This window comes from Mercenaria mercenaria, chromosome 1, assembly GCF_021730395.1.
Source record: "Mercenaria mercenaria strain notata chromosome 1, MADL_Memer_1, whole genome shotgun sequence".
Lineage (NCBI taxonomy): Eukaryota > Metazoa > Mollusca > Bivalvia > Venerida > Veneridae > Mercenaria > Mercenaria mercenaria.
In genome coordinates, this window is record NC_069361.1 from 99,137,340 (window position 1) to 99,162,544 (window position 25,205).

At 34.8% G+C, this 25,205-nt stretch overlaps 2 protein-coding genes across 2 annotated transcripts; both read right to left on the reverse strand.

Moving 5' to 3' along the window:
* Positions 1-1,551: 1,551 nt before the first annotated feature.
* Positions 1,552-6,714, reverse strand: LOC123529128 (uncharacterized). The gene is made up of 2 exons (XM_045309348.2): positions 6,255-6,714; positions 1,552-4,637 (listed from the first exon to the last, which is right to left on the reverse strand). The coding sequence occupies exon 2, from the start codon at positions 3,730-3,732 to the stop codon at positions 2,806-2,808; it is 927 nt and encodes a 308-aa protein (XP_045165283.2). The 5' UTR covers positions 3,733-4,637; positions 6,255-6,714; the 3' UTR covers positions 1,552-2,805.
* LOC123544631 (uncharacterized) lies at positions 3,808-23,403 on the reverse strand. Its single transcript, XM_053525614.1, has 6 exons — positions 22,167-23,403; positions 20,435-20,615; positions 15,542-15,657; positions 14,759-15,055; positions 12,635-12,650; positions 3,808-4,637 (listed from the first exon to the last, which is right to left on the reverse strand). Exons 1-6 carry the CDS (start codon positions 23,100-23,102, stop codon positions 3,808-3,810), a joined length of 2,376 nt encoding a protein of 791 aa, XP_053381589.1. The 5' UTR covers positions 23,103-23,403.
* Positions 23,404-25,205: the final 1,802 nt, after the last annotated feature.

Consider the following 25,205-nt stretch of genomic DNA (forward strand, 5'->3'; position numbering starts at 1 on the left):
TGAAACCTTGCATTAGTCTTAATCATGATATGAACATGCGCATCTCCTATTTTTAATCTGAGTCCGCGCCCTATTTCTAGAGTTATGGTCCCTGAAATAGTCAAAAATGTACATTTTCACCTTGTGACATGCTTAGCTCAAAAAGTATTTGATATAAATTGATGAGTGTTTATCATGATATGAACTTGCGCATATACTATTTTTTATCTGGGTTTGCCCCCTATTTCCAGAGTTATGGCCCCTGAAATAGTAACTGATAAATGCACATTTTAACCTAATTATGTGCCTTACTCAGAAGTATTCTCGGTGCCTTACTCAGAAGTATTTAAATGTAAATTCATAAAACCTTGCTTGCGTCTTTATCATAATGTGACCTTTGCACACATGGCACTTCTTGAGAATTTTAGCGTTTATTACAGAGTTATGGCCCTTGAAATAGCTAAAATAGTGGACCTTTTTGTTTGTGATGCTCATAAAGTATATGGTATAGAATAATGAATCCTTTTCATAGTTTTTTGAGGCTATACCCCATTAAGACTGCAAATATTTGAATTATTTCCCCTTATTTGTGACAAATGTACCATGCGAGGGGGTGGGGTGGGGAGGGGGACACACCCTGTGTCCTACAGACACATTCTAGTTTTATTAAATACAGACTTGGTTGATAAATTTTAACAATTTTTTTTCACTTTAATAAGACTTTATACATGTGTGCCATGGAAAAATCAATGCAGAAAATTTAATGTTAATTTGAACAATAGCTTTCCTCAAAATATACTGCCTCAGGCAAAACATTTTGTTAAATACTTTGAGCTTTCAGGGTTAATTTGGTTTGCCTACATGTCATGTTCAAGGTCCATGCTTTTTCCATGACACACATGTATAAAATAGGAATTTTTTGTTAAAATGTATCAGTCAATGCTGTATTTAATAACATTAAGATAGTAATAGACAATCTGAGGCCATTTCTTAACAACTGCACAATTTTTGTAGTGTTGCTTCGAATATTTATTTACCCCACCCACTTTTCCCCAGTTTGAGAGTGTACCACTCTTCCAATATTAATCAGAGTATACTGATATACTGTCATTTTAATGTTTATTTAGTTTACAATACCTGCTGAAAATAACACCTTAATATCTCAACTAATAAAAAATGTTTTAGCTTTTTGGTAAAGTTCGTTCATTGAAAATCAGTAAATTTGATTAGACCACTTTGTGGCTCTGTAATGAAAAAAGTATTCAGTACAATTTAAAATGCAACATGTTGTGTGAATGTCCATTGCATAGTTATTTTATCATGAAAGTTTCAGGTAAAAAGTTAGAACTATTTTTAAAAAAATAACAAAAATTGTGTTCCTGGCTGGTCACATGTCAGATTACCCCACCCACTTTAAATGTGAATATCTATAAAAGTAAGTCAAAACTAGTAACAACAATACTTGTTAATGAAACTTAATACATGTAGGTATATTACCACAAAGTATAAATAAAATCAAAAAACATTTTGCGCAGACACCTAACTGGGACCCCCCCCCCCCCCCCCTTTGTGCTGTTGTCAGCATTTTTGTCTAGACTGGATGCTTGAGTGCATGTTATATCTGTGTTTGATAATACCATTCCTTTAGTTGTGTAAGTGTGCACATACTATGCGAATGTTGAGACATACATGGGTGGCTGTGTTCTTTGAATGTGTTTTTTTTTGTCTGTTGGACTCATTACTTCATTACTAGACAAGAAACTAACTTTCCCATCACAAATAAGCTAGCAAAATCTTGAACGAAATGATCTGACTGTTGTTCAAACTTAGATATAAACAATATGGGTTGTATTTAAGGTTTAGCAGTATATCACAACAGATTTTTTAGTGATTGAACAGCATCTTGACACACAATTTATCTGTCCGATACATGTTTTACTGTTCTGTCCCGCAGAGTCGGATACTTAAAATATTCTTGAGTTGTCCCCTTTAAAATAGAATGCCATTTGTAAAGAAATAAATGTAAACAATTGTCAAAAACGATGTTTTACCTAGTTATGTAAAGTTTAAACACTCATACGATGTTGCAAAACACTCGTACGCTGTTGCAAATGCATCAAAACGAAGAGATGTAACAGCTTTTTAAAAATGGTGAGTTTTTAAAGGCGCTTGACTGTCCGGAAGTGTGGCCCCTTCATGCAGTCCCTTTCCGGAATTCAGTATATATATGAGTAAATTGACAATGGTTTTGTAGAATAATATAAATGTTTTATATGCTGTTAAATTTTCATGTAAAACAATGCTTTCTTTCTATGATTTGATGACGTTCGAAATTTTCTCCGAAACATGGACCTATACCTTAATGTCTATATCAGCCAACCGTTTCGCCTTTTTGCAGACTAAAACATTTTCACAATTAGTTTGTTTTGATTATATGAAGTAAAGTGTCCGAAACAGCGCGATATTATACTATTTTATCAATACAAAGAAGAATCTATAACTAGCGAACAGGCACCTGTACAAAAAGTTGCGCAGTAACAACTTCGGAAATCAAGACCATTGAAAACCAGTCAATATATATAATAATTAGCCTTTCTCAAAGATTTAGAAATCAAGATAAATATATTCTTTTTCATTGGTATTTTAAAACTCTGTCGCATATAGCTTCATTGGAAACCAATCAATTGATCAACACTTTTAATCGGCAGTTCAGGTAAAGAAGTAAGATGCGTAATTTGAAGTGAGAAATCAGTTTATTTCAGAGACAGAATATTTCGCAAAGTTTAGCAAATCCACAGTAGTTACAACCGGCATCGAAATAGTAGCTCAGTAGTAATCAAATTCAGTTCCACAATCACGACTATAAAAAAAATTGGTTTCCCAGTCTTCGGTGGCGAAATTCTTCTGACAAGTGTAACCAATCGTAAGATCTACTTTGGAAACACCACTTTCGATTGACATACGTGTAAAATTGTATACCTCTGGTAGTATGACAGTGTCATTTGATACAGACAGTTTGAAGAAGTATTCCTGATCGGCGACGTTTTCCAGTTCTAAATGGTTTAAACCCTGAGCAACCACAACCGCGTTAGTGCATTTGTCGTGCGTGGATTCCCATCCACCCATCATGATAGTTATGAGAATTTCCGCCCCATAGTCATTTTCAACTTCGCGCTTTTCGGAGCTGCTTGATACATCTACAATAAGTTTGTCAGCCCATACTGGCGTCTCCATTTTAAAAACAGGATTTACTGATGCACTCACTGGAAGTCCAAACCGCGTGTCATTGTTGTTAAAACCGAACACGTGACTGTTTACGTCACAGTCTTCAAGTCCAACGTCTTTGAAAGCCATCCTGAATGGAGCAATGTCGTGCCCAAGATCAAGTGCCGCTTTCAGAGTTCCACATGAACAGTCGTAAAATGATGCCGTGCTGTGCCAGTACATTCTGTTCGCATACAAAAATACAGCTGCTGCGTCACGAATGGACATACTCCCGTCTTTAACCACGACCCACCACACTCTCCGATATATCCCACTGCTGAAATGGGGGTCTGTATGCTCTAACATGTCTTCTACTTTGCTTATAGAGATGTTATCATTTTCTGGCCTTTCGAATTCCCGCATATACGGCAAAAACTTCATGATAGTATTACCAGTTACGAAATCTGACTGAAGAAGATAATCTTCCGCTGCCTCACCCATTATGTCAGAAAATGCCTCGTTCACTCCACCACTTTCACCGTAATACATAAGATTAGATCCTTGTTCTGTTATCCCATGGCCAACTTCGTGGCCAACAACATCGAGTGATGTAAATGGATATATTTAATATCCACCATCACCAAATGTTGTATTTTCTCCGTTCCAGAAAGCATTTTCGTATAAACTACCAAAATGGACTCTAATAACAACTTTACTGTTTAAAGGCTTACTGTCGAACCATTCTTCAAACATTTTGCCGACGACGGTACCGTAGAAGAAAGCGTCAATTGCCGGTGAAAAAGCACCATTGACTTCGTCCCCATATCCCTTTTCGCATTCAAAACTTGCTGTATATGTGATGTTCTCGTCATAGGTGTTATTCATATCAACAACACGAACGTACTCGTTTTCTAGGTAACACATGCCGCCGACAATGGTAGGAGATAGACAATGAGGCATATCACCGTATGTGATACGTCCCATTTTCATATTCCCGCCCCAGGCTTTATATTTTCTTGTACAACAAGGATATTTGTTAAAACCTTGCCAGCTCTTTAGAATCTCTCCGTTTTGTACATCAATTATATAGAAAGGCCGCTTCACACCGTCTACCAGATAATTAATAATATTGACCAGTCTTGCAGTGTTGTTCTTGTCAATATAAACCATCCTGCAAAATTTTGCTTCAGTAACATCTGCTATATCGTCCCCTTCGGCTTTGACAACTATGCGAAGGGTATCTTCGTTAGTGAGTTTTGGTTTTGTATCTTGTAAATCTTCGTCTATATTTTGTATAAGAGTTCCTGAGGCGTCCCCTGTCAACTTCCCATCCTTCGTTTTACGAACAGTGACAACTGCATCGTAAACTGGTATGCCATTATACTTTTCTTCAAGACGCTCTACCTCAGTGCCAGCCGCGTCAGCTGTTGTTCTTACCGGTTCGAGCTTTTCACCTATTTAATACAAGATTTATATATTAATTAATGAAATCCCCAATAAGAACATAAAAATACAAATACCTGTCAACGAACTCTGTTCATATCGTTTATATATTATATCTTTGGAGTTCTCTAGTCAATAAAATCTAAAACATACAAGAAGAAGATTCCAAGTATAATAAATCTAATTCTTTATTCAGTTATGCAGTATTGGACAAAATATTAGGTAAAATGTGCATATCATATGAAACAGGCTGAATCAGCGCCAACTCAGCTGAACCAATATGAGAAAATCATGGACAATATGAAAATCTCAGGGCAGACCAACAGGGAGTCAAGCGTTTGATTGGTTAAATTGAAGGGGTGGGGGAGATGAGGTGGGCAATACGGAGCTGGATGATAAAACTATCATAAAGTGATTTCATGTTAGCAGTATCATTTGTCCTCTGAGAGTTGTATTGGCCCTCAGCCTTGGGAGCCTTTAGCCATTATGACAACTATTGGACAAATAACAAAGCCAATATGAAATTATTTGTTTAATAACATTATAACATAAATAAAATCGTAACAGGCTCGCTTTGATTATGTCCTTTCATGCCACGTATTAAAATGCGCGACGTCCCTCACGCCTCACTTGATTTTTTTGCTATACTTATTTCAAAAATGTGGATCCGAATCAATTTTTCATAATAGGAAAGTCACCATTTTGATGATTATTTTTCAATTTTTCGTATATATATATTCTACAATATATATTTTAACTTGTCACATATTTATATGTTTCATGTCTTCTTATATTTGGTTCAATAAACTGTACAAGTTTTTGCTTATTTCTATGTGTCAACATTTTTGTTCATATATTTAATTTTTTATAAAGAAAGAAGAATTGCCTTTTAAAATTAATACTTAAGGCTTAGGTAAATCTATTAAGCAGATACATGTAATTAACCCAGTCATCTCAAAGGGCCAGAAAACATTTCAGACAGACAGACAGACAGAATATTTTATTGACGTAAACTGTACATTTTTTTGTCATGCATACAATACACATACATGAAACATATATTGTTATGGAGGATGAGTCTTATACATTTAACAACTATCCATGGAAGTATCATTTGGATACTTAGAGCTAAAAGTATACCATTATTTACAATAAAGATGTTCTCAGTATAAATGCATGATAAATGAATTTAGATACATTTCTAATAATAACTCGTTTATCACTACTGAGAAGTTCAATAAATTTCATTAATTTTGGCCTTCTGTAATAATATGATTCTAAATATGTTGTTTCTTATATTCTCGTACAATGGACACGCTATGACAAAATAATATTCATCTTCTATATCCCTGTTCTGACAAAATATGCAGGAACGCAGATTTCTAGCTGTTCTATTTCTAGAGTAACGACCTGTTTCAATTTCTAATTTGTGCGAGGATAGTCTTAACTTAGTTAAAGTACTCCTGTATTTAAACGGTAATAAATCTAGATATTTTTCAAATACAAAACTAGTTTTAAAATATTTGTACAACGTAGACGGGACAACGTTTTACGGTCGTTGTTAAGCTCTTGAAGACCACTTTGTGATAATCACTCAATTTTCTACTGAGATTAAACTGCTAGTGTACCTTTCGATAGTTCGAACAACTCTGTAGTATCGAGAGGCGTTTCATCACGTCTTTAAATCAGCCTTTGTGGACTGCTTCATCTCTTCATCGTCTCTCTGGCTCTCAGGTGGGCATCGACCTTCCTAGCAGCCAAACATACACCGACCAGATGGCATGCTATAACTATATAAATACATATAAAACTGGTAACAAAACATGGCATATAACACAATATTTGCGTTCGGAAAATAATAAACTAATTAGTTTATAGAGAACTTTAATGGTTAGAAAATTGTTTAATGTATGTATAATGACAGAAGTAATTCCATATCAAGGTAAGATAAAAAAAATCTTTGTCAAAAAACAACATAAATCTACATAATGGGACTTGCTATCTAAAATAAATGTTCTTGTATCAGCTGTTGTAAATATGAGCCGCACCATGAGAAAGCCAGCATAGTGCATTTGCGACCAGCATGGATCCAGACCAGCCTGTGCATCCGCGCGGTCTGGTCAGGATCCATGCTGTTCGCTTCCGTAGCTTATTGCAATTAGAGAAACGGTTAGCCAATAGTATGGATCCTGACCAGACTGCCCGGATGCGCAGGCTGGTCTGGATCCATGCTGGTTGCAAATGCACTTTGTTGGTTTTCTTATGGCGCGGCTCATATGTGTAACATTTTGACTCCTTGGCTTCAGAATTTCCCACTTAGAAGTATTTTTTAAAGATGCTAAAGTTAGTTTACAAATAGGCTTGAAAATAACCATGTATACAATGGTAACATAAAACAAAAAACATGATTACTTACAAGCTAAAATTATGCTTTTCACAGTCATTATTCCTGAAAATGGAACCTTTCCCATGAGTTGGCTTTTTTATACCAAATTCTAAATAAGCTGTTTATAGTTAATTGCAATAATTCATTGCGATAAAACAAATAATAATTCGCGAATTGGTTGACCTTTACCGGAGAGTTATTTGATCAAGATCATTATTCCATAAACTATGATAGACTGTAATTATTTAGTTCCGTGGTGCCTTTCCTATGAGAACGAAGAGTTGTAGACTTTAGTGAACTAATTTTGAGTTTAACATTTATTTTCGTAGAAAGACAAAACCAGAATAATGGCTAAATATATTATTCTTCGTAAGACTACCAATATGAATTAAATAGGTGTCTATAAAAAGATGCTTTGAGGAGGACCATGTTTGACCAGTATTCCTAAGAGAATGTCCATACATCATGTTACAGTTAAAGCACATGAATCATATGGTGGTATATTTCATAAGATAACAAGATAAATTCTATCAGAATTAAGGTTATTTTCGCAAAAAATATACTTTTTTTGTGAAAAGTAAAACTTTTCGAGAATATTAATATTCGCTTACGTTACGGTTTCACTATCAAGTGGACAATTTTTCATGTACTGTAGTTTTTTGCAAGAAGTTGTAATGTTTTCGAGAAAATTAAATCAATTAATTTATTTATTTGGGTTTAACGGCGCACCAACACAGTATAGGTTATACGGCGCCAAACAGGACTACAAATTTTGGTTCCACATCTCATTTACATCGGAGAAAATTAAAAGACTTCCAGAAAAGATATCACTACAGGTACAGAATTTAAGGCGAGATGCTTAAATGTTTATAGTTTTGTCAGATTAAATCTTTTTGTAAAGCCATTTATAAGCATTTCGTACTATTGCTGTCGGGAAAAAAATATTCAGTTATATAGTATTAAAGTTGACCCTTTCGGCGAAATTGCAGGCATAATCTGAAGTTAGTCACACAGACACACACAAAAAAATAACAAACATGAACAATGGCGTCGTTCAAAAAATGTTTTTCAAATTTGACATATGAATTAAAAAAAGAACATTAAATTAGAGCTAAATCTATCTTTTTCTGAACTGAATAACTGGATTTTCTTTCTGTTCTGGTGTCTGTGGTCGTGTCTACTGACAGCAACAAAAAAAGTACAATACAGTTATATAGTATCTAGCGGGGTCCTGTCTTTTCAGTTTAGAAAAGTCCAGTATTGCTTTAACAGAACAAGATTACCGGATAGACTAATGGATGCAAAATCGTTCTATATGCGGTAATCAACGGTAGCTGATTCCACCATATCATAGTTTGCACCGAAGAAACAATGCTTATTTGACGTTTCTTCGTGTCTTCGTGTGAGGGATGAAGACATGAAATAATTCAGGCGTTTGGCGAAATACCGAATACACAGAGACATAACAAGTTCATGTTTTTGTGTCCTTGCCTTCCGGTATACATGCGCGGTGTTTAGTAAAATCATAATTGAGGGAGGGGTGTGGGAACGCTAAATGATACAACCAACGCTAAATGATACAAAATCGAGGCTCGCTAAAAGATACAAAACTAACGCTAAATGATACAACATTTTTAGGCTCGCAAAAAGATACAAACCGTTGACGCTAAAAGACACAAATTTTCTATAGGGGTATGTGGATAATTTCTACATTTGTTGACGATTTCAGGAAAATATTATCTCATTTTATGCACGACATGTCAAACGGAAATTTAAATATAGTTTTGTATGTTTCCTGTGAAACAAGTGAATGAAGTATTGCCATGCAATACAAAGTCCCCTACTGGAAGGCACCTAATTTTCTCTACTGCAGTATAACATAATGAACTGATATCTGTCAATGATGTATAAACAATATTGTACTACATATACAATATGTTATAACAACACACTTGGATTAAAATGTGCATATATAAAAACCCACAGTTGTTTTCATATTGATTTTTTTTGGCTGATTATAAAAATGTTATCATGTAAGTTATTTATAGTAACAACAAAGGGAAATTAATCTTTAAAAAAAAAAAAAAAAATAAGTCCACAAGAAACTCTTTACCAGGTAGAGATAGGTCAAAATACACCTAAAAATTGGATGTAACATGCATGCTGTACCACAGAAAAGTGGTCTCGATTTTTCTCTACTGCCAGTAATAAAAAAGTTACAATTAAATCTATTTATAGTAACAACAAAGGGACGTAATTCTAAAAACAAGGGTGCCTCATGGTGGTGAACATTTGGTCCAAGTTACATCAAAATCCCTCCATGCATGAAGAAGAAATGTTCCATACAAAGTCATTCTTGAATTTGACATTTGACCTCTAAATATGACCTTGACCTTAGACCTAGGGACCTGGTTCTTCCGCATGACATGTCTCATCCAGGGGAATATTTGTGCCAACTGATATCTAAATCCTGCTTTGCATGACAAAGTTATAGACCGGACAGGAAAAAAATCCTCTTGACCTTTGATCTCAAAGTGTGACCTTGACCTTTAAGCTAGGGTACTGGGTGTCGTCTCATCATGGGAAACATTTGTGCCAAGTAATATTAAAATCCCTTCATGGATGGCAGAGTTATGGACGGGACAGGAAAAAAACTCTGTTGACCTTTGACCCCCAATTGTGACCTTGACCTTTGAGCTAGGGGTCCGGGATTCGCGCATGACACGTCGTCTCATCATGGGGAACACTTGTGCTAAGTGATATTAAAATCCCTTAATGAATGTCAGAGTTATGGACCGGACACGAAACAGACCCTGTTCATGCTATGTTAACATTTGACTGCTAAGTGTGACCTTGACCTTTGAGCTAGGGGTCTGAAAGTTGTGCATGACATATCGTCTTATTATGAGGTACATTTGTGCCAAGTAATATTAAAATCCCTTCATAGATGGGAGAATTATGGACCGGACAGGAAAAAAGCCTTGTTGACCTTTGACCTCCAATTGTGACCTTGACCTTTAAGCTAGGGGTCCAGGTTTTGCGCAAGACACGTCGTCTCCTCATGGGGAACATTTGTGCCAAGTAATATTAAAATCTCTTCATGGATGGGAGAGTTATGGACCGGACAGGAAAAAAGCCCTGTTGACCTTTGACCTCCAATTGTGACATTGACGTTTGAGCTAGGGGTCCGGGATTTGCGCATGACACATCATCTCATCATGGGGAACATTTGTGCCAAGTAATACTAAAATCCCTTCAAGGATGGGAGAGTTGTGGACCGGACAGGAAAAAAGCCCTGTTGACCTTTGACCTCCAACTGTGACCTTGACCTTTGAGCTAGGGGTCCGGGTTTTGCGCATGACACGTCGTCTCATCATGGGGAACATTTGTGCCAAGTAATATTAAAATCCCTTCATGGATGACAGAGTTATGGACCGGACACGAAATTGCGGACGGACGGAATGACGGAATGACAGAATGACGGAAAAGTGCATTCCTATAGTCCCCGAAACTGGTTTTCAACCAGTAGGGGACTAATAAACATATACATGATCCCAATTGTATTTGCCAGCGTATATAAACGAAGAACAAAGCGGCATGTATTTGGTCTCTACGCCGTTATTAATACTTTTTAGTGGTATAAATTGGAATCAGTGGTACATTTTTTGATTTTGTAAGTCCTTCAAACTGAGTTTAAAACGTATCCTTGCCGTAGTAACATATGCAAAATGGATACAATTTTTTTTTTAAATCTGTTATATTTATGTTGTTGACACTGTTATTATAACAATTCAAACTTATTTTTAGTTCTGCAAATTACCCGGTACAATTATATATTTTTGTTTTACATGGTTTTAATAATTCAGCTGCAGCATTGTACTGCTTACTGTTACTGTACTTTCAAAGTTGGTTGAACTGACCAACTGACCTCCAACCTATATTGTAAAGATTCCGAACGCTTTGTTTCATGACAACCATTTTTTACATTTTAAAATGTGATTCAAATGCAAGTTCAAAGGAGCCCACTAATACAATTAGATCAGGTGCATCAACTATATAATGATTTCTACGGACTAATACACGTTCAGTGAAAATTGTTACATAAATAATATTTTTATGAGTCAATGATTTAAAAAACATCTCAACTCTGGAAATAAAAATGTATGTGTCAATTTGCAGAACTTTGAAGAAGATAAAAAGTGTAAAATAACATGTTAAGATACAACTGATGTGAAGATGTGACTACTGTTGTATTTATGTAAAGAGTAGTTGGAACATTAAAAGCAACAATAAATTTGCTTCTTACTGATTGAAAATTAAGACTATATTTATGGATTATCGATCTGCAATTACAGAAGTATCACTCATAGAAGCATCGATACAAAATGAACGCGATATAGTACAACACGTGCTGGAAAGCAAATACAGACATTGAAACGTGCATGAAGACTCATTTTCTAAGGGATGCTTTCCAGGCCTGTATCCAGAAATATTTGAATGGAGGCACCAGCTAATCATCGGCAAGGTGCATAGAGTGGGGTACGTACGGAAAGGGGTACCCCCAACTCAAAATATTGAAATAAATGTATGAAATGGTGTCTTCTGGTGCATTATTTAGTGTATTGTCTAATCTTCATTTAAACAGGTAGATTCTTTCAAAATGAAATTTTTGCTTGCTATTTGAACATTTTTTACCTTGAACCGATTGGGCGTTCGACGAGAGTTCGTACGCAAATTTCTTCAAGTGCTTCAAACAAAATAATTTGAAACGATACAACACAACAACCGCGGATGAAGATATAGTAACAAGTGCATCATATAAGTATCATTGTTATCACATAATTATTTATATATAATTGAAAAATAGTTCCATCACGTATTTCTGACTTTACAAGTACTTGCCAATCTACAGCCAATCCAAAATTACAAACATAGAAAGTCTTCGAAATAAATTTATCACTAATTATCATATAAAACAATCACACATAAATCAAAGTGTTCATTTGGATAAGGATTCAGAACTGCATATCGATTTAATGCTATACGACTGACTATGGTTTTGGAATATCAGTTTCCGTGACGCCCTTAACTGCAAGTTCGTCTTTCACTCGACTGAAGTACGATGGGTCTGGATATCCAAACCTGAAATAATGACCTTAGCAAGTCAAAATTCATTCTAATAAATGTCTCTTTTTTCTGTGTTCCCTTTGTAAAGGTTTGGTAACGTTTCATGCTAACATTAAGCAATAATTACGAAATGTTTTCAGACAGTTAATCTAATTTGAAATACTTTAAAAGAAAGTACTTTCCGGATTTAGATATATTTCTTAATTATGTAACAGCAACTATTTATTCATTGGTTTATACATTATTTTTCATCAACATAGAAATATGGCAAGACTATGAGCTCTGTTGATTGTTCCATTTTTCTTAAGCGTGACTTAGATATGAATGCATGCCTGTTAAGTTTGGGAACTGATTGGTTCTATTTTTTACAGTGGAAAAAGTTTTCATTTAGTCCATTATCTATGTCAGTGTAGAATTATCACTTGTAGATATCAAATGCACAAGGGTCTGTTAGCTGACACTACTATATCTATTTCTGTTGCTAATACTATATACTCTCATGTTTTACTGTCTGAAATAACCATAGCATTTTTAAGCAAGTATTTGTAATCAGAGCTACCCAACATCAGTGCAACATGCTATTTACTGACTGGAGTTAGATTGCTTTCTGAAAACAGTTCAGCAAATGTGCGTATTTAAATTTCGGTATGATAAAACAAATGCCATAAGTTGCTTTGAGTGGGGCAGTAACTTTTGTCAACTTTCGGGGAAATACTGTCAGCCTTGACTCCGCCTCGATTGACAGTAATCTCTTCCAGCTGACAAGAGTCGTTGTCCTTCTCTAAGCAATGCAATATTTTTATTGTTAAGTCGAGGAAATTACTGTCAACTGTTCAAAGTGTTTGCCGAGAACGTAAATAACAAGAGGGTCATGATGACCCTGAATCGCTCACCTGTGTATATTGAACCACATGTTTCAAATGGCAAACTTATGCTTAAATATTAGAAAGTAGATCAGTTGGTCACATTTATGGTCACTGAAAGACAGTTTAAAGATTGGTGTGCAAAACTGTACGTGTCATCTAAATTTCAAGGCTGAATCTTAAACTAGAGTGGTCACAAGCAAAAGTTTACGCACGGACACACGGACGACGTAGACCTACTGACCTAGTTTTTGACCGCAGTTGACCCTGTTTCAAACTTGACCTAGATATCATCAAGATGAATATTCAGACCAACTTTCATACAGATCCCATGAAAAATATCGCCTTTAGAGAGGTCACAAGGTTTTTTCTATTATTTGACCTACTGACCTAGTTTTTGAGGCACGTGACCCAGTTTCGAACTTGAACTAGATATCATCAAGATGAACATTCTGACCAATTTTCATGAAGATCCATTGAAAAGTGTGGCCTCTAGAGAGGTCACAAGGTTTCTCTATTTTTAGACCTACTGACCCAGTTTTTGACCACACTTGACCCAGTTTCAAATTTGACCTAGATATCATCAAGGTGAACATTCCGACCAATTTCCATGAAGATCCATTGAAAAATATGGCCTCTAGGGAGGTCACAAGGTTTTTCTATTTTTAGACCTACTGACCTAGTTTTTCACTGCAGTTGATCCAGTTTCAAACTTGACCTAGATATCATCAAGTTAAACTTTCTGGCCAACTTTCATGAAGATCCATTGAAAAGTGTGGCCTCTAGGGAGGTCACAAGGTTTTTCTGTTTTTAGACCTACTGACCTAGTTTTTGATCGCATGTAACCCAGTTTCAAACTCGGCCTAGATATCATCAAGGTGAATATTCAGACCAACTTTCATACAGATCCCATGACAAATATCGCCTCTAGAGAGGTCACACGATTTTTCTATTATTTGACCTACTGACCTAGTTTTTGATGGCACATGACCCAGTTTCAAACTTAACTAGATATCATCAAGGTGAACATTCTGACCATTTTTCATGAAGATCCATTGAAAAGTATGGCCTCCTGAGAGGTCACAAGGTTTCTCTATTTTTAGACCTACTGACCTAGTTTTTGACCGCATGTTACCCAGTTTCGAACTTGTTCTAGATATCATCAAGATGAACATTTTGACCAATTTTCATGAAGATCCATTGAAAAATATGGCCTCTAGGGAGGTCACAAGGTTTCTCTATTTTTAGACCTACTGACCTAGTTTTGGACCGCATGTGACCCAGTTTCGAACTTGATCTAGATATCATCAAGATGAACATTCTGACCAAATGTCATGAAGATGCATGAAAAATATGGCCTCTAGGGAGGTGAAAAGTTTTTTTCTATTTTTAGACCTACTGACCTAGTTTTTGACCGCACATGACCCAGTTTCGAACTTGACCTAGATATCATCAAGATAAACATTCTGACCAACTTTCATAAAGATCCTATGAAAAATGTGACCTCTAGTGTGGTCACAAGCAAAAGTTTACGCACGCACGGACGCACGGACGATGGACGCTGCGCGATCACAAAAGCTCACCTTGTCACTTTGTGACAGGTGAGCTAAAAACTAAAAACAACATAAATGATTACCGGGAAAGTTTAGACTGGTGCAATTTGGTTTGGAAAGATGCTTATATGATCTGCCATTAATGAAAAAAAAACAACAAAAAACAAAAAACTTAATATCTATGTAATTTTATATGATACTACCATTATATTGCATATTAGGTCAGCCGTGTTATCCATTATTAAATTGGAATACTGAATTAAAATAATGTAATATAAAAAGTACTGAGAATTGGGTCTACAGTCCGTCTTATGATGAATATCATTCCACGTTATAACCCCTTCTTGTCCTGTAGTTCTTGAACGTCCGATTGTAAACACCAGTTTTCTCTCAAACGCAACTTTCAGCATTTCAAGTATTATTCGACCCTCCTTGTTATCCGGTAGATAAGCTACTCTTGTAATGCCTTTGTACCATTTCCCCGGGTCAGGGTGATTTGGCTAGAAGTGTAGAAAACAGTCCTAAGCAATATCTCTGTAAAAAGGTACTGAAAAGGTTTGGATAATTATACCTGAACTGCGAACATTTCGAATGCAAAGTGCTTAAAGTCTGAAGCGATGAACAGTACTATTAATTGTATATACAAAGGTTTACTATCAGGAACAAGATTAGTTGAAAGGATAGGAAGATGGCGTTATTTATAGTTCCATTTAAAATATAGCGGGTTACAGAAAAATACAGATATCTGACGAGTGTCATAAATCAGTTCATCATTAATAGATATTCATATGTGTTCGATAGACCCAACAGCGTATGAATTCACATTTCTTCTATATTCTTAAAAAATTATTAAGTATGAGTTAACATAATGGTTCTTTGATAGATCGGTGATATGTAACTAGACCGAACACATATTCAACATTTTTGTTTGTACGACATTTATCCAAATTGTAAAGTCGTTCTACATTAACTTTCAATTTACTTACTCCCTGTTTTCCAGATGGAAAATTGTACGTTATTGATATCTGACCATAACCATCATATCCAGCACAGTGAGCGTGTTTTGAAAGACTCACACTCATTTTACCATCAGGTTGATCTCCTATATAAGAAATATTTCAACGTGCTACAGAACTGAGTAAAATACCGTAAATTACGGTAACGTTTATAAATCGGAGTTAATCGTTTATTTAAAAAGACAGGAACAAAATGATATTTTCTTAGTGCCCCGAAACTTTTTACATACTAGCAGGATTTGGGCATCACACACTATTTTGTCTTTGTATACGACTATCATCACAGTATTTTGTCATAGTACGTAATTCATACCCTTTAATGAATTTATTTTTTGTAACAGTCATAGTGCTAGTATTATTTAATGTTCGACAATGAACATATTATATATTTTTGACTAATAATCGGCCAATATCTGAGGAAAATGTGACTTCTGATGGCATTTTTTGTTAATGCTCGGATATTATTATAAAAATGTTCCTTAGGATCAAACATGACATTTAAAAGGGGCTGTCGCCTTATAGGGTTCCTCATTACAGTATAATGGGGTCAAAGGTCAAATGAGTGCATTTACAAATAAATTATACCGCTGTTTACTCGTTTTATTATCATATAAACATCTTAATTGGTTTAAATATTGTTTTTCAACGCCCTTTTGTATTTTGTAAATAAAACTGATGATAATATTAGAAATATAATATATATATATATATATATATTATATAGAATAATATATATGTCTAGGAAAAGTGGCATACGATGGCAACGTGTGTTATACTTGGTATGTTTGTCAATCTATAAATGAGGATCAACTGCAAAATATATTTTTGGTACTGTCGTATCCAAGGGTTATTTTAATGTAATTTCAAGGTCACAGACATGTCAAGGTCAAAATGAACTTTTGAAAATGACTTCTAAGGTACTAAAGGAAACAAAATAGTGCATTTATTAATAATAAACACAACAACTTTTCTAACTCCACACCTGATTTTTTTCTTTTATCGCCAAATTTTGACAGATTTGAATGATGTTCTGCACAACGTTTAATGAGTATTTTGTTATAATAAAACATAATAACTATCATAGCCTTAATTATATTCATTTAACCGTAAGAGTAACAATAAGGTAACCTTTAAATTAATAGCCACATTATTAGTATCACTGCAAAAATTCAAAGTATCATATTCTGAATGTTCAATTATGTTTAGTTGAAATGGCACATCCGTCAATATTTTCAATATGAACATATTTATTTTATATCCGGTTTGTGATGTCATAAATGACACCAATTAATGACAAAATTGTTTAATACTGCAGATGGTAGTACTTGCCACGTAGAGACCAGCACCAAGTTGTATCCATTCTGTGACGTTTTATTTTTAGGTTACCTTATTTGAACTGTCATGACCCAACCAATGTACGCACAGTTGATATCGCTGTTATGTTATTTAACTGAACTGTAACTGGTTATTATTTTCATTCAAATCTGTCAAAATTTGGCAGAGATAAAAACAAAAGTCAGGAAGCAATCAAATTTGAATTTAAGCTTTGAACTGACTATCAAAAGATTATTTACATAGTGTACACCTTTAGAAAAATGTGTGCGATAGGGAAAATATGGCTGATTTTCAGGAGGCAGACTACAACGAAAATGAATTACATATAAATATATATAAAAATTCTCACATAAACAGTTAAAATCACTTTACTGTCATGTATACAACCAAGTATTTTAGCTCAATTAGGAGAGCGCAGATCTAAGGATCGCGGGGTCGTGAGTTTGATCCCCAGAAGAGGTGTAGGTTCTCCATGAAGATTTGATAAAAGACATTGTCAGGAGTAATTTCGCCCTCCACTTCTGAATCATATGGAAAAAGTTGACAGTTACTTACGGGGAAAGGCTAATACTTAAAGGCTTATACTCAGAAACACTGATTAGGTTAAATGACCGCCGCTACATGACTGAAATACTGTTGAAAGTAACATTTACATATATGAAATGCTTCTCCAGCTCCCAAAGGAATAATTTCAATACTGGTGATAATTCATTATATGATATATATTTATGTTAATTTGTCCACGCGGTGATTGTTAAAAAGGACCATTTTATGTATATGTAATTTAATTATTTATTTCTGAAAATTCAGCAGGTGTTTTCTTTTTCGAATATATTTATATTTTTTGGCTTTGCTTCCACACTCCCACTTCCTGTTCAAAACAAAAGTTGAAAACGAATCAGATCATAACAATTTACACATCTGATACTTGGTTTCAGACAGGATGTCCTTGATTACATTGTGAAAAGAAAGCTTGTATCTTGGAACTGAAACATTAGTCATTCATATGTTTTACAAATTAAAATGTAAAAATAACTTTCTTCATGGTGAGAAGACTGAGCATAAAGAAGAGATTTGTAATTCAAAACGATAGATTTATAATAAACAAATACTGTCGAATGAATATGTCAGGCTAAGACGTCTATAGCTTGTGCTCACATTTGTTTTATTTTATAACATCAGATTCCTTTGTGATACATTTGTACGTTTGCTCTACCCGGTTCTATCACCAACCAAATATTCGGAAATCTAAAGGCATTGTAACTGGAAAACAAACATGCTTACCCCTATATTCAGTCATAAAGATATTACTAATATCTTTCAATATAGTTTCAAATTCACTGACTATTGATAGAACCAACATAAACAAACACTGGCAGTAACAAAATTGTAGATATTGAAAACACTTGAAGAGCGGTTACCAGTCCTTATAATAGCCTAACGTTAATGTGCAAAGAATTCTTTTTTAGCTGATTCAAAAATATGAAGAGTACCATTTCCATACTAATGGACTGAAAATAAAAAGAGCATAACATTTGCGGGTTATCTAATATCTATATTCAAACTTTGATATTGCTTAATTTTTGTACATAGATGGTATTTCTAAACGCACACACATTCCTGAAATTACTACAGCATATGCGTAAACCACTGGAATAGATTTTTAATTGACAGCATATAAATGACCATTTTAAGTAATGCTTGAGAGAATTTGCACATTTCATACTATCTAACAATGTAAACAGACTTAATCAAACTGAGTGTGCTATTTTACGTCCTTGAGTTCCATGCTTCCGAAAGAATCTTAAGATCTGTCAATAGCTATTACAGTCAAACTATGTTCGCTAGTGCTCGACGAGACAAGCAAAATATGATCGAGATATCAGTAGTACAAACCAACGTGAATTACACATTATATAGACCTGACGATGAGTCCGAGCCAAGAGTAGTGAGCGAATAATCCTCATTCGAGTAAACGAAGTTTAACTGTACCAGTCTTATAATACGCGCCATAGACTTTTTCTACCTGTACTGTTCGTACAAAAAATCATAAAAGGCAATTAACTAGCCTTTTTAAAAAGTGTTAGCCTGAAAATGAAAGCATTAGAAGATCAAACATGAAAAAGATAGCTTTTATAAGTGAAAAAAATATCAGAGCGTACGAAAAATTAAGCTCATTCTATAGAAATAACTTTAGTCGTTTTGAATTTTGCCAGTCTCAAATGCAATAAATCTACATAAAGTAATTTATTTACTTCTCAAATTCATAATAATCACCGAAAAATTACAAGTTTATATTAAAAGGTAGCAAAAATAGCGAAATTCTAACGTTAATAACAAAAATGCACCTATTGACCTTTGACCTTGTGCTGTGACCTTACTATGACCCTTAGAAGGCGACAGCCCCCCTGAAACTTTTCCATTTTTTATAAAAATAACAATGAACATGGCTGTCGGGCATTAACAAAAAATGCCATCAAAGGCAATTTCTAGGCCACTTTTCTGGATATATAGGCAGACTATAAAATATCTTGAATCTTAAAAATGTCAAAACCCTTGTGAAGATTTGTTTAACTACCTCAACTTAGAAAAAAAATGCATTTTAACATGAAACTTCTAGGATTCTTTATCTTAGCCTTAATGAATCTCATACTACACTGTATTTTCAACATCTGCAGGGTAACTCAAGTGAAACATCCCAGTGTCACATGCTAGAAATAAAAATGGAGTACTTATCTCCTAATTCTCCTAACTCAGACATAATATCTCCTAATAAAGACTTTTAGACAGTAATTGCTAATTAAGATTAACAATTGACCATTCACAACTAGTTTCACGTTTTGGTCATCAAAAGTCCATTCACAGGTTTACACTTCTCGTTTTAGCTCACCTGGAAACGAAGTTCTCGTACGTGAGTTATTTTGATACCTTACTGTCAGTATTGTGTCTATCCCCAGTCCGTCCGTCAGTCCACAGTCCGTCTGCCTGTCCATTGGCAGGTTTACACTGCTCGTTTTAGCTCACCTGGGCACAAAGTGCTTGTACGTGATTTATTTTCTGTCCGTCTGTCAACCATAACTCGTTTATAAGATAACAGTTTTGTTTTTATTTGGATTATAATCAAATTTGATAGTTAGGTACCGATCCTTACACACAAAAGTGCACCAACGAAACGACGACGACTTCAACGACGGCTTTTGCACATGATGGTGATATAAAAGCGACAAAATGGTCACAGATGATATCCAATTGTTTAAAAATCGAATCTTAGACGTATATCAAAACGACAGTACCGAAGGCGACAAGCATGATTTCAATGACTACGGATTTAAAAGAACGCTGATACCAATGATCTGCTGATGCCGACGATGGCTGCAACGAACATGACTGAATAAGTGCATAAAATGATGTTACTATCTACCAAGTCCTTAACAGACTATACTAACTCTTATCTTATTTTACGATGTAGCACTAGTTCGCTTACAAACATTCTAAGTCATGCTTATGTAAATTTGAAAATTAAACAACCTGTTATTACTCCACATACAGCTCCGCACGTAGGACATGTCTTTTTGATTTCGAAGTGGGCGTCAATGCATTCAGAACAATACGTGTGACCACACTTAAGAGTTTTTGTATTTTTCATCTGATCCATGCATATCATACAGTCTTCTTCTTCATGGTTACTTTCAAATTCAGCACCACTATTCTGTGGAAAATATAATAAATAAACAATTTACTTTCAAATAATGAAAGATGTATGAATTAGCTGTAACTTTAGGTGTATTTACGTGTTTAGAGAACTTGTTGTGTACGCTGAGATATTATTTGTCATATGTAACTAGAATCTGTTTAAGTAATGAAATAGTTTGTCATTTTGTATTCATTAGAAAAGCGGATATTTCGGAAAATTCAACCAGTGGATGCATTTGGAAGGCAAAATGTGTTAGAAAATATTCATGCACGTAGTTTATACTTCTTTGCAATGTATTGTAATATCAATTATAACTAGACTCCTTTTCATATCCTTTTGACATTGGCTAATTAAAGTAACTGAATTTGCAACATGTATGTTAGACTGGCATCAGTCGTTAGAGTCATTGAATGTAAAGCATCTGGCCATAAAATCAATCCTCTCTGATACCACTTTCTAAAATGATTTACAATATCTCTTGCCTCTGTCTCTAACGTGAGATGAGCATTGAGAGAAAATGTTTTTCTGAGAAAATAATTTAGTGTCAGTGTGAAGAAATTAATATTATTACAGACTATTTGATCTCAACAGACTTTGTAAGTCTACATGTATGTGTGAATCGGGACAATACTTTTTCAAGTCATGCCCGTACGTGATTTCCTATAAAAAGAAAAAGACACGATACGTTAGGCCATGCTATCTAGCTATTGCACTATTTGTCCCTTTTCAGTGCTTTAGAAATAAGGATATCCTTAATATGTATACAATATGTATACACACTAAAACAAGACCTCAATTCGAATCTCAGTCTGAAATTCAAAACTACAGTGGCTTTCAATGAACAGTCTAAATGCCGTATTTTAAACATGGAACATTTGTATTCAAATCCGTCTGCATTGGATTTATACTGTACAGGTAATCCTGTACTTCTATATGGCAACTTAGAAATAAGAAAGATAGGATGTTAGGTTAAAGAAATAATGTTGTAAATGTATTAGGAATTACTCGTATCATCTCAATAGTATGATGAAATTTATTTTTGTTACTAAAATAATGACTTGCAATGCATGCCGTCGTAAATTATATATGATTTAAAGTCGATCCAAAACCAATATAAAACTTCTATAGGGCAGTTTCAAAGGTAGGTACACCATAACACACGGATGTGTCATGGGCGTTTGCTTTAAGGCATTATAGAACGTAAGAATGCATTATGCATGGCTGACTTCAGTGACTACTAGTATATTACATGTACAAAATAACTTTTATATTTACTGGTTGACTATGGTGACCGATTTCTGCCCGATTCATGTTTGTGCGCTTGCACGGGCGCAAATGCTAAAAGCGTAGCGGTGGTCTAGTGGTTAAAGTGTCGGCCGCTCAACCTTGTTGTCTTTGGTTCGAGCCCCAATGGGAACACGAACAACTTCTCATGTGACACCAGTACTGGTTTCTCCAGGAAGCAGACTCGAGAGTGATTCAAATAAGCATGAAAACCATCATCAGAATCGAGCTAAAATAAACTAGTATAAAATAAAAGCCAAATTATTGTAATTATGCATTTACCTCGGCTGTTTCAATGTTCTGGATACCATCGGTCTGTTCTTCCACTATTTGAGGTCGAATTATCTCTGCACTTCCTTCTAAAGAAATTTGTATGTCCCCAAACGATTTCCCTGATGCAGCAATTCTACTTAGATCTTCATCTGGGTAGAATTTGAAGTTCTTCAGAACTTTCTTTGACTTTGCATTAGCCACTGACAACGCTATATTTTTCAGTTGAGGCTTACAGGCAACCGCATTGATAAATAGTACATTTCCATCGTGAAGCTCTGTGTCCAACTTCTGTCTGACATCATCCAGTTCGATTGAGATACTTTCAATAGCCCTTCCCATTATTGCCATTTGCTCATGATTCTCGGAAGTTACGGATTTTATTTTGGACAGAATGTTTGCTTCAGCCTCGTCAAGGAAGTTGTTGACATCTGTTCTGAATTTGCGAACTTCGCTTACTGCCTTTTCATTAACTTCTTTAATTTTCCTCTGATTATCCCGATTAATTTTTTCTATTAAATTCTTATCTTTCTCTATGTCTTCTACCTGTTTTACAATGTCTTTAAATGCCTTCTCGTTCTTGAAATTCTTGGCTAAATGTTTTATGTTCTCCGGTTTGCAAGCATTATGTCCCCCTGACAACATGCAGTCACCACATCCTACAGTTTTATGTGTACAACAATAATACTTTACGATCTCACTGTCGTGCTCTTTACATCTTTCCACATCTTCGGACCTCCCCGTCATCGACGATTTAAGATCGTCCACAAGATTATGGTTCATACATATTTTTGCCTTCAAGTGATGATCGAAACATGTTTGGCACATATATTCCTCACATTCTATACATAATCCTACTGCTTTTGTTGTAGTATTTCCTCGCTGACACGGTTCACAATTTTCTCCCGACTCAAAGGTAGGTTCAACTCTCTTTCCGTCAACTTCCATTGTCTTATGTTTAAACTAGGAAGTATTTTTGCGTGTTCTAACAGCAAATAAACGGTATGTTAAGATTAAGTAATTCAGTACATTACAAAACTAATCAATAACATGAAGTGGATTTATAAATTCCTAAAATAGAAAATAAAACTTGAACATTTTCAAAGTGAAATTAGATTTCAATCGATTTTAAGTGCAGACGCTATGTTAATAGATAACACGTATTTTAGTTACCATTTTCAATTCATTTACATAAATATTGGTATAAAAGTCGCAGTGTCCAAAGTTTATATTTTTGCTTCCGTGTAAGTGATCGTCTGTTCTCCGTTCTAAACGTCCGAAAACCGGACTCTTATGCATGTGATAACCATTAAACATATTCTCACTGATATGGAACTGGATTAGTTATTTATTCCGCATAATTTGAAAAATCGTGCATAACGAAACCAATAATGATTGATACTCATTTTTACTTTATCTAAAATTTCAAGTCTCAGTTTACAACAATATTTATATATTTTAAACACGAGGCAACAGAATACAACCAAACCTGTATCAAGCAATCAGCCAAGCAAGTTGCACGATCCGGCTGGAGCTACTATACATTGAGTTAGAGCGGACGCAGTAGTCCAGTAGTAACACTGTTTGATTACGAAACCTGGGGCCATGAGTTCGAGCCCCCGCTTCTCCTACTAAAAATGACTAACATTGGGGCAAGAGGCCCGTGTATGGGTGCTTTACACGCTCAAGAACCAGAGAAGCTTCTTTAATTGGAGTGTCTTCTGTATCTCGCACTATCCTCCCACTAACATTACTAACGGTCTTCTGGAGGAGTCTACTCTATTGGTTACCGGTGGCGACTATAAATAAACTTATAAACAAACAAACTACATTGAGTTCAATCTAGTGTAAGTTCAACTATATAAGGTTAATGTAGATCTAATTCCTTATCAATTGGTTTCAATAAACATATTTAACCTTTATATTATGCTCTTCAGTGAAATACTGAAATTTATCAGTGAAATAAAATTGATATTCAAGTTCACTGTTTCAAACAGTGAAAATAGATCTATCATTTTTATTTTTCACTGTTACGGAACTACACTTGAATGCGAAAGAATATGAATTAGCTCTATAAATAATAGAAAATTCCATGCAAAATATACTTCAGTAATTATAAGGATGTATAGGAATACTAACAGGATCATAAATATATACATTCCATAAAAACTATATCTCGACTGTATAGTAAATATCATTAGAAATACCAATAGTAAAGACAGTCAGGTATGGCAAGAATTCTTTATGGTTTGAGGCCGTTCGGGTATGTCAAATGATATGAGGACTGCACAGGAATAGAAAGAATTTGTCAGGCTGATCCGCAACTGGACAGATCCCAAATGTAAATGTGCCATGTGCACATATCTGCTTTTATTATTTTCTTCGCTGCTTGGCTTTTTATGTTGTTTTATTTTCTGTGTGCTTTTTAGTTGAGATTTGAGCTATATCTTTGTTTTTATCAGTGATCATTTTGTTTTTCTGTGCTTTCGTGCTTTTATGTTTTTTATCCAGTAAATGTGCTTAGTTTTTCGTTATGATCAACCTTTTCGCTCACCACTATACTGCTTGTTAGTTTGGTATTTATTCATTTTCATAGATATATTATTTTCTTTTTTTTTCTCACTCGCCTGGTTGAGTTTCAGCGCGTGTGGACTGGCCGTACAGCTGGCGAAACCATGCGAAGCCTTTAAAACGTGTTTTCTTCTTTTTCTTTTTTAATTACAATAAGTCTTTATAATTAACTGAGTACAGATAATTTAATTATTAAAATATGTCTTATTTTTTTTTTTTACAACAGCTATTTATTTTCTTACATTTTGTTTTTCATTTTACCGATTGCTCTTAATTTTTGTGATAATATGGTAGATGGGGTTGTGGTACTGTGTATTACCCTCTCAAGCCTTTTTTTCCCATTCTACACATTTCTTTCAGTAGGCTGGGATACAAGTACTATTACTTAGGGAACTAGGTTTTGTCACACACTTGTCACATTACACGACTGTCAACTACTAATTTTATTTATATCTATTTATATGTTTTACTCATATCTCT

Bases quoted from the DNA above. Each gene is read 5' to 3' on its own strand.
- LOC123544631 (XM_053525614.1), bottom strand. From the start codon at position 23,102: ATGGAAGTTGACGGAAAGAGAGTTGAACCTACCTTTGAGTCGGGAGAA. The intron at 20,616-22,166 runs GTAAATGCATAA...TATTTTCCACAG, and splicing joins AGAACATTGAAACAGCCGAG to AATAGTGGTGCTGAATTTGA. The intron at 15,056-15,541 runs GTAAGTAAATTG...CTACACTTCTAG, and splicing joins TTCCATCTGGAAAACAGGGA to CCAAATCACCCTGACCCGGG.
- LOC123529128 (XM_045309348.2), bottom strand. From the start codon at position 3,732: ATGTATTACGGTGAAAGTGGTGGAGTGAACGAGGCATTTTCTGACATA.